Source organism: Epargyreus clarus, unplaced genomic scaffold, assembly GCF_041222505.1.
Source record: "Epargyreus clarus isolate Ecla_fem2 unplaced genomic scaffold, WU_Ecla_fem_2.2 ptg000018l, whole genome shotgun sequence".
Classification (NCBI taxonomy): Eukaryota; Metazoa; Arthropoda; class Insecta; order Lepidoptera; family Hesperiidae; genus Epargyreus; species Epargyreus clarus.
In genome coordinates, this window is record NW_027332226.1 from 13,441,189 (window position 1) to 13,458,958 (window position 17,770).

At 32.1% G+C, this 17,770-nt stretch overlaps 1 protein-coding gene across 3 annotated transcripts in view; it reads left to right on the plus strand.

Moving 5' to 3' along the window:
- The window catches only part of LOC140749966 (ATP-binding cassette subfamily G member 4), a 46,620-nt gene that overhangs the window by 14,126 nt on the left and 14,724 nt on the right, over positions 1 to 17,770 (plus strand). For all 3 annotated transcript variants that reach the window (XM_073083238.1, XM_073083239.1, XM_073083237.1), the window contains one exon: positions 7,728 to 7,845. In XM_073083238.1, coding sequence (XP_072939339.1) covers positions 7,728 to 7,845 — 118 coding nt within the window. The remainder of the gene's footprint in view (positions 1 to 7,727; positions 7,846 to 17,770) is intronic.

Here is a 17,770-nt window from a genome sequence, read left to right on the forward strand (position 1 = left end):
ACATTTCGAAAATGGAAATTAGGAATTCGAGGAAATTGAGTATGCATATTTTCTGCATATTTTTTTCTTATGATTTATTATTATTAATTTATTAATAATATGTTTTTGCAACTTTTTTCCTATTTTTATACTTAGCAGGTTCTTGATTGTTGATTTTGACAGTTGCAATTTTTTTAAATTTAAATTATTACAATTATTATAATATTGGAGTTGGTCATACCCTCTGTGGTTCGTCTCCGAAAGTTTGTCTATTTCTGCCTCATAAAAGCAGTTTTAAATTACTCCTATATTATAAAAATACAACTTTTTAGACCTACCTTGGTATACGTGACTCTACGCAGTCGATTTAGTGATTTATGCCGTTATCTGTATCTTAATATTCAATGACATTATTACGATTCGGAAAAATACTTTGAATTCTTGTCCCTATTTGGAATCTCCTTGTTTGCTACACTTAATAATTTATCGCGTTCAAACATTATGGATTCATTGATCAGTATCTATCGTAAGTCGTGTATATGCTTATGTAAACGTTTGAAAAACCATTAAAATTTTATTAATAGCATGAATAATAATAAGCGTTATTATTTGTGTATGTCGAAGAAAATGTCTAGCGCCAATCAACTCTTTATGGTTGAATACCTATGTTCTTGTGGTGTTTCAGGGCCGATTTGTTCACCTAGTTTTCTCATTTGTCTATATTTGTCGACATCATTACTGATTTGAGTGATTGGTGGTTGATTGGAGAAATCACTTTATGCATTTTGATTCGATTCAATTTCGATATAATGGATCTAGGAGTTATTATTTTGTTAGGAGTTGTTATTATTTTTAGAAATAAATAAAATGGCCATGTAGGGAACATTATATTATGTCAGTCATTAGAATTGATATATATTCGTGTTAATCATAAAACATGTAATAAAAAGCAAGTGCATAATGTACTGTAATGTACAGAAGCTATACTTGTTTGTCGTGTTTAATACAAAACTAAAATAATACGTTTCGTATTGCACCCTATCGTTACATTATATTATCCTTAAAAATAAAGCTTAATGCCAACCTTATGGTGTCAATTATATTTTGTAAGAATTCACTCATCGTTTTTGCCAAACGCATTTTTCCCAAAAGTTTATTGAATCTTCTCGCAATAATTGCAATAATCATCTACTCGATCTCATTCTTTACAAGTTACGTTTCGTTGTAAAAATAATGGAATATGTATGATGTTTTATTATTTAGAATAATACTGTTGCGTTCAGTAAGCGCCTTGCGCTAATGGAATCTTTACTTCGACCTCAGCGACCCTGACACCGGGTGTATTAATTTGCCCTACTCGTGCTTGTATCAACTATTATTAGTAACATAAAATCTATTTTAGGTAAAAATACTCATTTGATTTGTTCAGGACTAAATAGAATTTTGCTGCGAATTAAAATATAATGAACTTCTCTATTTTTATTACATTAAGCTAAAATTGAAAATAGAATTACCCAATCCAGCACCTACTTACTTATTCAACATCACACTCCATAGACCATCTATATTTACGGAATCCCAAGTGTTGGTCAAGAGTCTTGGAATCAGCACTTAAGGCAGTAATGTCAAATACTGTTGTGATGTCAGAATTTATGTACATTAAGTACCTGTCTTTTATACCTCGTGACTACATTTGACTGGTTTTCCTTAAACTTGGATAACCTGTTTTGCTTCGTTTATGTCTTATATCTCCCCCTTGCTCTGTATAAAATATTATTTATTCGTTATCCTCGACAACGCCTGTACGCCTTTGAAAATATGTTTTTGTTGTATCGTACCAATAAGACAACCGAAATATGCTGTTGTCATTGCGCTTTGCAGAGCGTATTCGTAACTTCAGAACATGAATTATTTTACTAGGAAAATGCCGCGCCTATATTCTGGTTGTCACCTTGTCACTCTGAATTCTGTATTTCATCTTCTATTTATTCTTGGAGAGTAGTCGTCTTCGGAATTAACACTGTGCGGTTAAATCATATTATTCTGGGTAGAGTCGTGATATTCAGGCTGGGTACTATTCGAGAGTACCAATAACCTTATGAACAACGAAAAGTATTCATTCAAAAGTATTCAAAGAACGACACATCTAAAGTTCATCACTAATATGGTCACAGAAATGACGGAAGACTGGAATCCCCAAGTAATTACAAAACTTACCTCCTTTATTACTGTTCACTTAAAATTATTACTTATGTGGGTTATTATGCCCCCCACTGCGGTCGGGTCCCGTATATTTCCAGAATTGGTATCCTGTCTTATACAATTGTATCACAGATTCGCCAGATTGAGTTATATCAATAATTGTTTACGTTAAACATACATCATAATCTCAAATATAAGAAAAGGGAGTTTGGTTCCTTTGGAAACATTTTTAAAAACTCAACTCATTAAACTGTGACATAAAATCCGTAAGAGAAGGTAAACCATTAATTAAATAAGTCATTACATGAACCTTGGTTGACAGACCAAGGATTTCCAGTTGCGTGGACCGTTTACAATAAGCTATTAGCATCAATAATAAGTCGTTTTTATTATTAATTATTAAGCAAAAAACGAGTGTTCAGCTCAAATGATGTTAAGTGTCACATTCGTCCATGGTTATGTCCACTGTCCACACACCTGAGGCCAATCATAGATGAGTTGCTGCTCATGGGGACTAAGTTGGAACTTCGTACATTACTTTCTCCATCTTACAAACCCTATGAATCAATACAGAGATTTACACCTTTATTATTCTGACCATATATATTATTCTGACAATCGAACGTTTGATAGAGTTCACTACCTTTATTATTTCTCCTTCTTTCTTTGTTTTTACTTCGGTATTTACTTACTTTTACAGCGTTTATTACTTCTACAATCTTTGCTCACATCCTACATGAAATCACTTCAAACGTATTAAAAAAATCGTTATTTTTAAAATAATTCCACCAATCCAAAAAAATATTCAATAGCTAAAATGTGAACAAAATTATCTACCTAAAATTATTCATTTTTTTACAAAGAAATCTTGATTTATGAATATATTTATAGCTTTACTAAATTAATGTTTCTTCACGTGTACACAATAAAATTTAATTTATTATCTTACAGTTTATTAGCACGAATACAATGAAGTTTGATAAAGTTAGATAGATTAGGATATTTAAATATACTAATTATTCAATGTAAATTGTTAATATTTTTAATCTTTTACCTATTATTGATGTGTTCGTTAACTAAAACTTAAGATTTATGTATCTAATGTGATGTTAATTAGTCATTACTTAAGTCGGTCATAAATGCTTTGCTGTCATTATTGACTAATTTTGTACACCTCATTAATATTTCTAAGATGATACGATTTTATTATATAACTATAACTTTATAGTGATAAATGAGATTATTTTTACCACGCTTTTATTAGCTTGACCTGTATGTATGGACGTAACGGAATCTTTGAACTTGATTTTACCCACTTTGAAAGGCGCGATACATTTTGAACAATTATCAAGAATCCTTATCCTTAATTAATCCTTATCATTATAAGAATAATTGTATTCCATTCTCCTGATCAGGATCGTCAGGAATCAGGATTAACGATTTTCCTTGTGCGATTTTGGCGTGGTTTTTAGTTTATAAACTATAGTTATTTAAAGTATAAAATATGACAACATGATAAAACAAATAATAGTAACAATTATGCGGAACCTAGCTTTCATATGCAAGAATAGCTAGCATCAATATGACGATCAAGTAGGAAATAATCTGACCAAGATATTAGGAAACGGATATATTTTAACGAGTCCAATACTGTCCTTTGTAGTATGCTCATTATGTAAATGTAAGTACATTACTGCGTGCGTTTGACTGGAATTTGGTGACGCATCCCGTGGTTCTTTATTTAAGTAGTATACGTATTCACATTATAGTAGAATTCGTATTTTTGATAATAAATAAAAAAGCAAATTAAAGCAGTGTCTATGTAAATTTATTTGAGTACAAACAAATGTTCCATTTCGCGCATTGATGTTAAATAGCAGTATTGTATAATAAAAGAAATCAGCCAAAATTTAGTATCTTTTGTCGTCGTATTATAAATAAGAAGTCCGAGGCCATTAACACTTGTATGTGTTAATTTATTTGGCAAATCCCGCTTCGTATAGAGGTGTGCGTTTTGTTTGTGTCCTAAAACGTTGCAATGTAGATGATTGTATTTTACATACTCCTAATTATTTACAAGACTAGCTTCTTTTTCATTATCCTATTATGGTTTATGTCAACAGAATATTAATAAAATTGTTTTTATATCTTAAAATTGTTCACCTTACACATTTACTTGTTCACGGTAGAAGCATCTATCATCTACTAATAATGCTGCTTTGATTGATAAAATTTTGTACGTACCGTAAAACGTAAAATTATGTGTTTAACAAATTTACATGTCACTGACACACATAAAATTTATAATACCTATAGTAATTCGGAAACAGTGCATTGAGCTGAATGGTTTATAAACTGAGAAAATCATTACTAATTAAAACCTTATAATAGACTCAGTCAGTTTCGTCGTTACTGCACTTTGCACTCATATCCATTGTTGCTATCCTGTCTTTACCTCATAATCATTTAATTTGTTACTTCATACATTATAGCGACATGTACAATGTCAATTGTTCGTAAAGTGTTTTTTTTTGCAATTATACTAGTTTCTTCATCCGGTGTTGTAAGTGTTGTGACAGCTTAACTGACTGACTGATCACTATTCGTAATATGCAATTAAGTGAACGACGCCACATAATTGGAATCAAACGTTTCCAAGATAATTAAACACTCAGGCAGAGGCCATGATGCCACCCAATCGACGAGGAATGGATTTTCCTGAATTATTTTGTATTTTCCGCAGACTTCACATTTGACCATTATGATTTATGTGACGATCAATAAAACAAAAATGTTAAATAAAACCTAAATATTGTTAAATTAAAACATTACTTGATTTATAAGCTCAGTAAATTTTAATGAGCATGACTGTAATTTGAATACGGTTTAAAAATGCTTGCTTGTAATTTGAGTATGACCATAGAAAAGAAAGTATGACACACTTCTGCGTCATCAGTTTTTCTGTCGTCTTTGCAGTAAAAAGCTACGATTAAAAAGCAATTTCATGACGTAGGAAAAGATGATATCTTATAATCTACATATAATGCAAGGAAAAATGTGTACGATTCCTTTCAATACCAATTAAGGCTGCCAATATTATTCAGTTGGCAAACTGCCATGTTCTGGTGTAAGGGCGCATCTTTTGTTTTGTCGTATTTGAATAACAGTATTAAGGCACAATGACTCTTCGGATTTTGTATGCATATCTGAATAACCTTTCTGATTTACCTATAGTAAGGTTTTTAAAGAACCCGGTGCGGCAACATGTTCTGTCTTTGTAGAATACTCATCATGTGCCTCTGAGCATTTTCTATCGCCTTAGTAAGCTTTGTAAATATCATTCCTGCTATCAGCGATCTTCATTGATCAGGTGGTCTTATAGTTCGTATATACGTCCATATTTCTTCCTTATTTATAAAGTGTGTAAGTAATCCTTCTGTGGTAATCCCGTTGCGTTATTGGGCTGTTGGTAACAGCTATTGTTCTTGGTGGTAACTATTTTCGGGATTGACCCATGACGAATTCTCTGTTTCTTTTAAAACAACTCGAGAAAATATCCTGGTTGAATGGTATTGTGAACAGTGCAATTCCAAAATTATGTATAGATTAAATGGATAACACATATTTTGCTTTAGAAGATGCAACTCTTTTCATACTTACTTAAATCGGCAACCTGCCACTGTTTGTAACATTTAAAATTGCGAAGCCAACCGGTGTACTTAAAAATATGATTATGAAATAACTTTTATTAATACTTTAATCATTATGATAAAGCGAGGTTGTGCTTATCGAGACTATCATTCCGTCTGGTATAATTAGTTGTGAAATAATAATAACTTCTCTTCGCGACATCAACTATTCGCAGGAATTGAAAATATGTGTAACATAGTAGGACTTAGACTAGAACCTATTTGACCAAGATGTTTTAACACATATTAATATAGGAGAAATAATAGAAGAGTTCTTGAATTTAGTGCACCAGTTTAAAACTATTATGTTTTATTTCGCTGTGCTATCAACACCGAAGATAAACGAAATGACATTATTGATAATGAGGGACATTTTATAAACGGGCAATTTTCCTTAATATTTTCTGTTTATCTGTTTTACCCAAGCTGATTTTTTTTTCTATAAAAACTACCTGCACACCTGCTTTAGAATGTGCTTACCAATAGATGGAGTAGATTCATTGTTGTCGACCAGAAAAAGGTTCTACAATCTTAAACTTAGCTCTCAAGATTAGCAATACATCTGTGGTTTATTTCAGATGGGACCCCAATCCTATTTGGAGTTGTTGCAAATGTCCACCAGCGATGCTGAACATTGCATGCCCGTTCGCTGCTTCAATTTTATAAAAACAACCTAATATTATTCAACACACTTGAGGCATCCGCGTATCACGTCATAATATATTCACATGTAGGTACATCAATCCGGTGAAACCGGCTTAAACTTGATTTTAATTATTCTTTATGTTACTTTACTCGGTATACAACAAAAGTACCTTTTTTGTTGTTGCTCGAATATTCATTTAATTTAATCAAATTTGCTTAATATTTTTTGTTGTTATACCATATTTATTACCCTTTTATTTCCAGTATTGTTGACTCTTAGAATGACTGAATGCACAAAAAATGATGATCATGCAATTTTGATCATTTTCAATATGCATAGAATTTTATTGAAAATGTAGCAAAATTATTCATGAAGCTTAATTTATTTGACAGATTTCTTTTCTATACATTTGATAAATAAACATTTTAATATAATGGATCATATAACTATCTATTTTTATGTAGTGAAATAAAATTGCAGATAACGAAGTATGCCGAGGTGATTATTTTTATAAACAATATATTTCGTACTCTTCCCAAACCAAATTGTAATTTAATGGAAAATACTGGTTTAAAGAACTAATGAACTAGCACCTTCTCTGGCCTGAATACAGCAACGCACGATGCGTTCGAAATAGTCAGGCATTCGTTTTGCAATAATCACTCATGTTTGGTATAAACATTCACGCGTATTACTCATGACATATTTTATAATAAGTATTTACTCCCAGAGGAAATGGAATTTGACCTATGATTGTGACTAAATCATTATTAATATGAAGATTTAAATATGCGAATAAAGCAGTGATAGTTTAGTTGTGCGAATTTCGCGTTTCGACCTTCCACACTTTGGGTCAGCTGTAGAAAAATATCGTCAGAATACAAATGCATGAAGTCGTGATAAAATTCTCCAAGATATGTGAAGCCTACCAATCCCTAGTTAGCAAGTGTTGTGGATTATGATCTAAATCTACTAACTTTGAATGAAGTCACTTTCCAGTGCGTCAGAAATGGGTTGATGATGATGGTAATTTATTCAGCGATTGTGTAACCACATTTCGTTATGCATAAATACTAATATGAATTGCGAAAGATGAATTCTAAAATGTCGTATGATAAAGTATACAAATTTCAAGAGTGGGTTATCCGCAGCTACAACGAAATCTTAATTTTTTTGCAGCATGATCTTTAATTGACTATTTTTCTTACTAGATGTGAAGATGATACTCAAATCAGTCTCTGGGAGGCTGCGATCTGGCGAGCTGACGGCCATAATGGGCCCGTCCGGCGCAGGAAAATCCACACTGCTCAACATCCTAACAGGATATAAGTAAGTGGCTCTAATACACTACCTTGTAACACGCCATACAAGTTATTCCTATTAAACGCTTATGTTTAGGCAAACATAATGGTAGTGAACCAACGGAGGTTACGTGGTAATTATCCAGCGAATTAACATTGGAAATAAAGGGCAAACACGATATGTCAATGACGGTTTTAATTTAAATTGGACATAAATTTAAAAAGGGCCAAAAGCCTTATCAAGATTTAATGTCAATGTCATACCAGATTGTATAAAAATGTCAAAGACATACTTAATTTTTTTCCCGTTAAAGCAAAATTATAGTAACTAGAAGTAAAATAAAACATATAAGTACATAGGCAGTGTTAGTACTTAATATTGTATTACGTGTTATGTTTTGAAATAACATAATGTTATCGTATACACAAGCGCATTTTGCAGTAATCGTGACTACGCACACGAATGTAATTGCGATAGAAAAGTTCAGTTTACTCCGTGGCCGCTATTGTGACATAGTTTTGGGTTGCTTTCTCTTCATTTGACAATAAAGTAATGCCGCGTACATCATTTTACTTTTTCGTGGTATAGTTTCGTTTCTTTACATTTTTGCATTACCGCTTGTTAGTCTAGGTTTTAGCTTATCCAATGTCAAAAGTATGATATTTGTAAGGATATTTATGTTCTATTTTGTAGAGGAATCGTAAAAATTGAATAATGATAATCCTGTTATTCAATACAATTTAGAATTATAGCATTCTAATACAAGATAAAATTTAAGCATTCTAATAATGTTTTTCATTTAAATTTGTTCTTGTTTCACCGATAGGATTACACAGCAAGGTTGAATTGATAAGAACGAAATTGTATCTACGTAGGACAGTATAAACGTGATTAAATTCGGTCCTAGCGTATCCGGTGTCAAAATTCTTTATCGATTATAAATCAACGACTTACTCAATACTTGTCCGATAATATTCACGTTATCTACTTAGTAAACTTTCGTTGCTAACAATATAATAATTCTGCCACCGCGCTCTTTTTTGCTATTTCCATGGACTAAAATCCAATTCCAAAAAGACTGTTGGCCGTATTTCAAAAATGTCTGCTATCTCATCCATTGCTTCCTACATTAGTATTCGCTTGTAATGATTGTAGTTGTAAGATGTAAACATAGTTTGAAATGTTGTTCTAAATCTCGAAAGCAAGATCTCTACACCGCGACTCGTGAAGTGCGTTGCGAAAATTACTATTCCATGCTAAATATGCCGGTGTGGTTTTACGCCACGAAACACAAACATACGGTGTTGCTGCAATTTGCGTCGGTATTCCTCAAACAAACACCGTAATTTGTTTGTTGACAATAATAATTAACAAGAGCTTTATTACTCTCAAGAATGTGAATGGTATGAAGAGAAGCATTGCTGCATTTCGCAGTTTATAAATATGTCGACATATATAATGCTTTCATAAACTAACGTTTGTTTCCAAGTTGAAATTGTGGATATTGGAATTCTTTTAGATATTCACATAATTTAATGTGTTGTATTGGTTTACTTAAAATATGTTTTTAAATATAATCATTGTTTTTGTAATAAATGACTTTTGATGTCAACCAATGTTACAACTGGATATAGCACTCTGTGATCCTGAATCTCGACCTCAGGAGTGATAACTAAATTTAGATTAGCAAAAAGTATAAATTCAAATTTTAAAGTAGAAACTAAAACTTTACGGGAAAAATACTACCTGTTGGTTACTGGGTCTACGTACTATGTAATTATATTGATATGTATTTTGGAACCTGCTAGTTATATCGCTAAAGTTAATGTATTTATGATGATAGTATCATTTGGTTCTTGAAACAATAGTTTTTGATTAAGATTCTTGATATATCTTTACATTTATAATTGTGCAAAATATAAAGCCCCTTTTCGCAGACAGTTTGCTAACGGTTGGCCATGCTGTTTATCTCTCTGGGGTGATCTTAGTTCATTGGCATGTTTTGATTTTTTATAGTTATTGTTGTTAGTTGCCTTGTATGGCTCACTAAACTTTGACCTACATAAGAAGATTCATTTTGAATACAATTTGCTCCGTGAATTTACCATTGTTTCTATTTTAAATTGTTGAAAATATATGAATATGTTATTTGCTTCAGCTTCCTAGTCTAAAATCATTGATTTCTGTATATCGACTAGGAAATGAAATATTTTTAATTATTTTAAAAACCAACAATCTTATAATTTGATCATAGGTGGAATTGCGATCATCTCGGAATTTATTTCTTTTTTAAATGCTTCTCTGCACTAATTAATGTATTAGTATTGTCAAATGTGCTTTCAATTTTCGTAACAATTACTATTATTGCCTACCTTGTATAATCGTAAATGAACTATAGAACCGGATCCTTGTTATCAATACGTTAATTGAAACTGGGTTATGCGAGCAATGTAAACTGCAGTCTTGAAATCTAATAAAATATTACCATTGGCCATACTCAATGACTAATTACTTCTTCAACGATGGCAGTAGTTGAAGATCTATTTTAGTCATCTACACTGTTACCTTTTTTCTGGGGTTTACTCAAATTCCCTTTAAAAGATATCAGATTGTCTCTTCTGGGAGTCGGTATAGTACCAAACGCTCTTCGATCTTTCTGAAGTGCTTACAAAATATAGGTTACAAAAACTTCCCATTCTATACAATTTCTGTCTTTTTGTCTTTCAAAAAAGTAAGGCTTACTTATGTGTTAGGAGTTAATTCGTAAACATTTGCCCTTATTTTATTAATCTTTTAACCCATATATCTAAAAAGACGACAGTGCATGTAAAATTCTGGCATATATTATAGTACAATTACATTGTAATTGTGTAGGTATATGTCATTGTTATTGTGCACATCAACCTTTGTTCCATTTTTTCCCAGGTCCAATGTTATCAAAAACGATGTTTGAAGTATGTATAATGATAGAGTACCCGAGGTCGCTTGCAAAATGCTTGTTTTTAATAGTCATGTGTATTTGCAATCATTCGTGCTGAAATTAGATAAGAGTTATCCTATCCTATCACAATATATTTTTAAATAAAAGCAATTATTTTCCTGTTTTGAGGACAGTATTATTGAAATACTAAAAAGTTAGTTTACTTCTTAGGCTGATTTGGGATTGATAAGCTTTCTAGTTTCTTCGGCTTTGGCCTTCTGATCTTATTGGTGCTGCCTTAAAATATGAGGAATAATTATAATATTTTTATTTATAAGTATCCATTTATCTGTGATCTCGCTCTGATTTGACTGATGTGATACCAGATTACATACTGTATTAGGAGTTTATTTTGTTACTTACTCTATGTCTCTAACGTAACGTGTTTGGCTTTGGCCAGAGAGAGCTTGTTGATCATTTCATAATTCATAATGTTTATATTAGGAGCATCGACTAGTTCTATCTCTTACTGTTCGCTAGGTGCAAACAGAAACAAATATACATATGTAATGTAATATGTTTTAAATGTTAAGTGGCGCAAATTTTGAAGAATGATTTTCAACCAATTTATTTTTGCCTTATGAGAAAAAATCTAAAGGGTATACTTATTTTACGAAGTAAACAAATAGGCTCCTTTTAATGCATAACATTTTTTTCATATATCAGTGAAATCCAACTACTCTTCTTGAGAAAATAACGTTTTCAAACTTTAGTTACCAAAGTTTACTAAATAATAACAGAGGAAGATATAATAGAGGAACATAAAAAAAACAATAACATTTTATTGTATCTTGGTATCATAGAGTTAGATTTTTTTTGCTATACGCTTGCTACGCACACTAATCGTGGGCAATTATAAAATAACGTACTGTGTCCAACCGTATAGGATTTTTTCCTTGTCGTCACTGATATTTGTGTCATTGTCGTGACTGTTGTTTGTACGTTTATAACTTAAACATAATGTCATGGTTGTTTTATAGTAGAATACGCATCATTGAATGTTTTTTTGTTATCAATACGGGTTTCGTCAGTTTCTGACGATCTGGTGACTACTCCAAGATTCAACTAACATTAAACAGGAACAAATACTAAAAGTATTATGATGTAAATTTTAATTCCTTTTGCTATATGTGGTACTATAAACAAAGTAGTCACCTAATGTATTATTACAGCCTAATATATCTTCTAACTAGAAAGCTAAATGATTTTAGACCTCTTTCATACACGTTGTTCAGGCACGTTGTCTACAAATCGTTATATGTTTCCCTAACACACCAGAACATTGGTTATCCTGGTCCTATAGTGTACAATAAAATGGTCTGCTGTCACACGGTAATTGCTTCGTTCCATCTGCTGTCACTCTCGAGCAATATGTCCTGCCCACATTCAGTTACGAGCGGTGATTTTTATGACGGCATGAATGAACGTTGAATTTGGTACTGGATGGTTGGTTACTTTCATGATGTCATGGATTAATCAATGACAAAGTTTTTTAATTTCAATGTGATTGTTGAATATCCATGTCTTTAAGAGGTTTTCATTTTAGTGTTTATTGTTAGGCTTTTAATGCAGGCTAATTGGGCTTTAAGACAATTATCATTATAATAAAATCGACAGAATTTGTAATGATGAAACTGTTCGACAAAGCTTAGTTGACCGTTTACTGGCAAACCTCTTAAATAATTTAAGATGAATTGGCATTGAATTGAATTGATGAACCATTTCGCCTGTATATCTAAGCAAAATACATCAATAGCAAACAAGGACGATCCGACCGGTATTAGAGCCAAAAGACCAATAAAAATTTTATTACCCAGGACTTTTTAAACTGTAACATTTAGAATGATGTTAATTTCGGGTATACTTTTTAATGTGCTGTTTTTCCTATGTTTCTTAGATTTAAATTCGTGAAGACAAATTTAAAGAGATATTATTTAAAGTTATAAACGCAAATTCTTATCATGGAATTTATTTTAACTTCAGAATGTGCGGCTATATGCTTCGCTGGTTTGTGGCTAAAGTTTTTGCTGAAAATTGCACATGTTTCCACAATTTTGTTCTATTATATGTATGAATTAGGCATAATTCAGATTCAAATTATTGTTTGATTGTTCTGCGCTACACCAACTTACATGATTGTTGATCCTCATACATGGTTATTTTTTTGAATGGTGTCCTCCAAAATTAAGATTCTTTAAGCTTTTAGCCGATCTAATGTACCTAGCTAATTTAATCTATTCCATTAATTGCAAGGTAACAATATAAACTTTATTGTTGGGTATAAGTTTTTTCAATGTTGGCAAGGTTTAGAGCGTACACGATTTCGCTATATGGCTACGGATTGGTAAAAAATATACTGACGTCATAGAAAAAAAGATTCTGATGTTTTCAAGCCGATTTCGACAAGGTATAATGGCTGCTTTTCAATAACCGAAACCGGGATCAACGACTTAAATGCCTAAGAACGAAAGCACACAAAATTGATCGAATACCAGGTTTCAATTTTACCTATACAATTCCTTATCGCACTCAACGTTGCTTGTCTTTGTACATCGGTTACGGTCGACCCAAGCCGCGGCTTTTTGACCCTTCATTGCACACAGAAGCACATTTTTTTTTAGCAAAAATCCAGAAAAAAAAGCATTATTTTACGTCCTTGTAATTTTTTTGTATGTTTTGTAAAGTTTAAGAAATAAATAAGAATTTATGAAATAAAATGCATATCATTTTTCATCATTACCGGTGGTAAAGGCTGCATAGTCGTGCATGTCTTGTTTTGCAACCATAATTATTTTTTGCCAATTATCACATTATACGCAATAAATTATTTATTCTGGTATGCTCATTAATCTAGTAATTATGTTTATAGGTAGTATACAATCTGGTACGAGAGAAAGCATAACCGTCACACCTATATCTGTCTTATAATAGCAGTGTATCTTATAGTTGTTGTGTTCTGGTTTGAAAGTTCTGGTAGGGTAGAGACTACTAGGTAGAGACTGCCCACCTTAGTACTCAGGGATAGTAACATTAGTAACGCATTTACGTCGACTTCAGATAGGAGTCTAATAATCAAATGGGGACTTGATTATTAGTATAGATGTTTCACTGAATATTATCAAGTGCACTTTACTTGGACATACTCGTTTGCTATTTCACTTTAATAAAAATATGTAGTATATTATTGAGCATCTATATTATTACCATCTCCAGCAATCGACTACTGATTGTACTGTTAAGCGTGGCTTTCTATCAGAATTAGTAGGTTATGCCATATAATCACCCACAGTAGTAGATTTTACGCTTTTTACAACATTACGGACAATTCTTAAGCTACATGCTAATATTGTAGTGTTTTGTACGTTTCACTTTAGCTTTAGCTTATGGAATAAATGTCTGTCTATTTGTTAGGTAATTGTTCAAATTCTGTTTATAATAAGGGTCAAAGTACAGCAATATGACGATCATCGTAATGACTTTAAGTGCTTAATTAGCTATAAACTGTGCATTGTGTTAATGGAATGGAATAGAATTACGAAAGTTAGTAAAAAAGAAAATAGGTAAAATAAAAATAATAATAAAAATAAAATAACATATTTAAAAATTTCAAATTTATGTTTTCGTGGCTGTGAGCTTAATTTGAATGAGAGATATACATACATATGTATTAACAAAATTGTATTATCATCTACGATTTTCATATAATTGCCTCGACTTTAGCGTGAATTTTGTTTATTTATAGACAAGAAGCCAAAACTCAAAATTCCCTCTTAAGATTTTGGATATCCTTGTTCGCACTAATTCAGTAAAACAATATTGTCTACACTAATATTATAAAGAGGAAAACTTTGTTTGTTTGTTTGGTTGTAATGAATAGGCTCAAAAACTACTGGACCGATTTTAAAAATTATTTCACCATTCGAAAGCTACATTATCCACGAGTAACATAGGCTATATTTTATATGAAATATATTTGATAAATAGATTTTGAGGCGGTACAAAGTTTGCTGGGTCAGCTAGTAATGTATAGTTGAAACAATATTGATTACATTTAAATGGGGACTATACTCAAATGGTTTATAGCTTTTCATGTAAATGTAAACAAACTATCAATATTAACAGCGGAATAGTAGAAAATATTAGTGGTATTTTCTAGATTGGTCGCAGAACCTCTTATAGTCAAGGTAACAAGTGTGGAGAAATATTATTTTTTAGAACTAAGACACGCTACAGGTTACGGTCAATGTATACATTTACAGAACATATCGTTTTTAATATTAACTTCTGTGGTTTCCTATTAATGCAAATTTTACATTAAAACCGAAACAATCATTTCATTAACCTTTCTTCAGCCCTCATTATTTAAATGTTATTTATAAGATAAGGGTGTCTCACAAGGTCCGTTCCTGGGCCCGATCTTCTTTAACCTTAACCTTTCACACGTAAATGATACAAGTTGTAAGAACTCATTAAAAGTAATTTTATTTAAGAATGTCTCTTTGTTTAAAAACGAAAAGCGTTTATCGGAAATAACCATTTCCTGTCGTGTCATTTAATTAATTGAACTCACGAGAAATAAAATGATTAAAGAAGGAAATATCAGGGGCCATATTATATTCAAAGTAATTTAAAAATTAACGTGTTTCGTTACTTCGAGGAAGTAAGCGTAGTTAATTCTGACGTTATGCTTAAAAAAATAAAAAACGAAGTTATTTCTTGTATTGCGGAACATATGAAACGTAACGTCCTTGCCGCGATGGCGGCTTGCAAATGAAACGAGTTTTTAATTACCACATTACGGCAATCCTGATCTGCTTGCCGTTCGTATATAGGCGATTTTGTGTGAGATTTACACACAGTAATGATTTTTAGGTACATAGGGATGAGCTGATTTTCTCCGTTGATGGTTTTATTTAGGTGGTAACATTTGTCCTTGTTTGATTGCTAAGGCAGAATCGCCTGTTTCTGTGTTATAACAGCAGTATTATATTGGCTTATGGGGTGGAGACTTAGAGAGTTAAGGTAGATACACTTGCATGAGGTGTTTCAACTTAGTTCTCAGGGATAGCAACGCGTCTGCGGTCGATCTCATGTACGACTCCAATCCTATTGAGGTCTATTTACTGTCTATGAGCGCAGTGACAACTTACTATCAGATGACCTGATGAGTCTTAGAAAAGATCCTTGAATGAGAACCTAGAATATATGCGTTGAGATAAGTTAAGATTTAAGCGGTATCTCCTAAAACAATACGTAAAGTATTTTTATTTTGAATGGTAGAATAGAACAACACGCCATCCGATCCCTACTAGTTTATCCAGATAACACAGTGGCAGCGTTTTGTTACTGATATTTTAGTAAAATCTGGACAGGAAAAAGTATACCCAGTCGTTAACAATTAATAGGCAGTGAAAATAATTAATATATAATTCACAATGTCCATTAGGAAAGATTAATTTTGCCTTATTGGTTTGTCTATTGGTGTGAATCGCCGTAATTTTATAGCCCATTCAGTAATTTCTAATGTAGGAAACATAGTCAAGCATTTTAAATATGCGACAGTGTGATTATTTAATTTCGATTTGGCACAATTGGCTCATTAGAAGTTTAGATACGAGTATCAAATACATATGAATACAAACGGGGATCCGATGACCCGTGTGGTCCATACTGTTTGTCATGTATAGGGTTCCGGATTCGAGCCTCGAGCCGCTGGATATTTGAATGTTGAATTTAGATTTCTGTTCTGGGAATGTATGTACGAGTTTGTGTTTGTGTCCAATGACCATTTGTCTGTGTTCATATGACAACCACGATGCAGGAAATACTGATATACGGCTATGAGTGTAGTAAACATTAAAACTAGTAAAACTCTAGCAAAACTAGGCACACTAATTTTGGCTTTCGTATGCACATTCCTGTCTCAGCGTTGCCTGAAGAAATTCCATTTTGGAATAAGGAATCCTTTGTACTTCATTTCTATGTCTTCTGTATTGTTATCTTTTTTTTTCGTGTACACAAATTTATTAAATAATAAAAATATATATATTGATGGTAAATATAACTTTTTTCTACTTTGCTGTTGCATTTATATCTACAGGCATCGTACGTGTCAGTCATGGTCAGTGGCAAATAAAAATAATATTGTTCTTCACAATGTGTATGAAGTATGAACGTATACCTACTGTAATGAGACCGCGCAGATACGAGCCATGCCTGTCAAATCAATTCAAAAATATTTTATTCAAAGTAGATTCTTTACAGAACTCTTTTGATGTGAAACATCTATAGCCGCACGTAAAATCGATTTCTGGCGTGGCGACGCATGCCGTGACGCTATACGATGGTATATATATACAGTCTATATATGCAGTAGTGTGTACGGTGTGGCGACGCGTCGCCATGCGCAATCGACTGTGCGATAATTAAGTAGTCACGATTTGAAATAAATTCGTAACTTTTTGTATTTAATGAAAATAAATGTTTATTCAATAAATAGTCATCGTTATCTGGAAACAAATCGTAATATTTTATTTTATCATTATGACATATTTAGTTCTTATCACAATATGTTCTTTTCTGCATATTACTTTTACAAAATAATGTCGATGTTTCACATCTGCCAGGCGTCCCGTGACGGCTCACATTTTTTTGAATGTTAATATATAACGCTCTTTGACAAGATATGGAGATATGGAGATTCGTTATGGAGAAGAATCGAAAGAAACTCCATGACACAGTCAAACACGACATGTTAATCCTAATACGAAGCAAGGGCCTAATACGAAAGATTACACACAATTCATATATAAATAAATACACGGTTTCTTGTAAATGCAACTACTAATGACAGTGATTATATTAATTTATGTAAGCAAAGTTGCTATTGTCTTGTCGTTTATTGTCTGTTATAACTAATAATGTAAAAAATATAGAAATACGTATAAATCATGCACTAAGGATTCCGTGTCG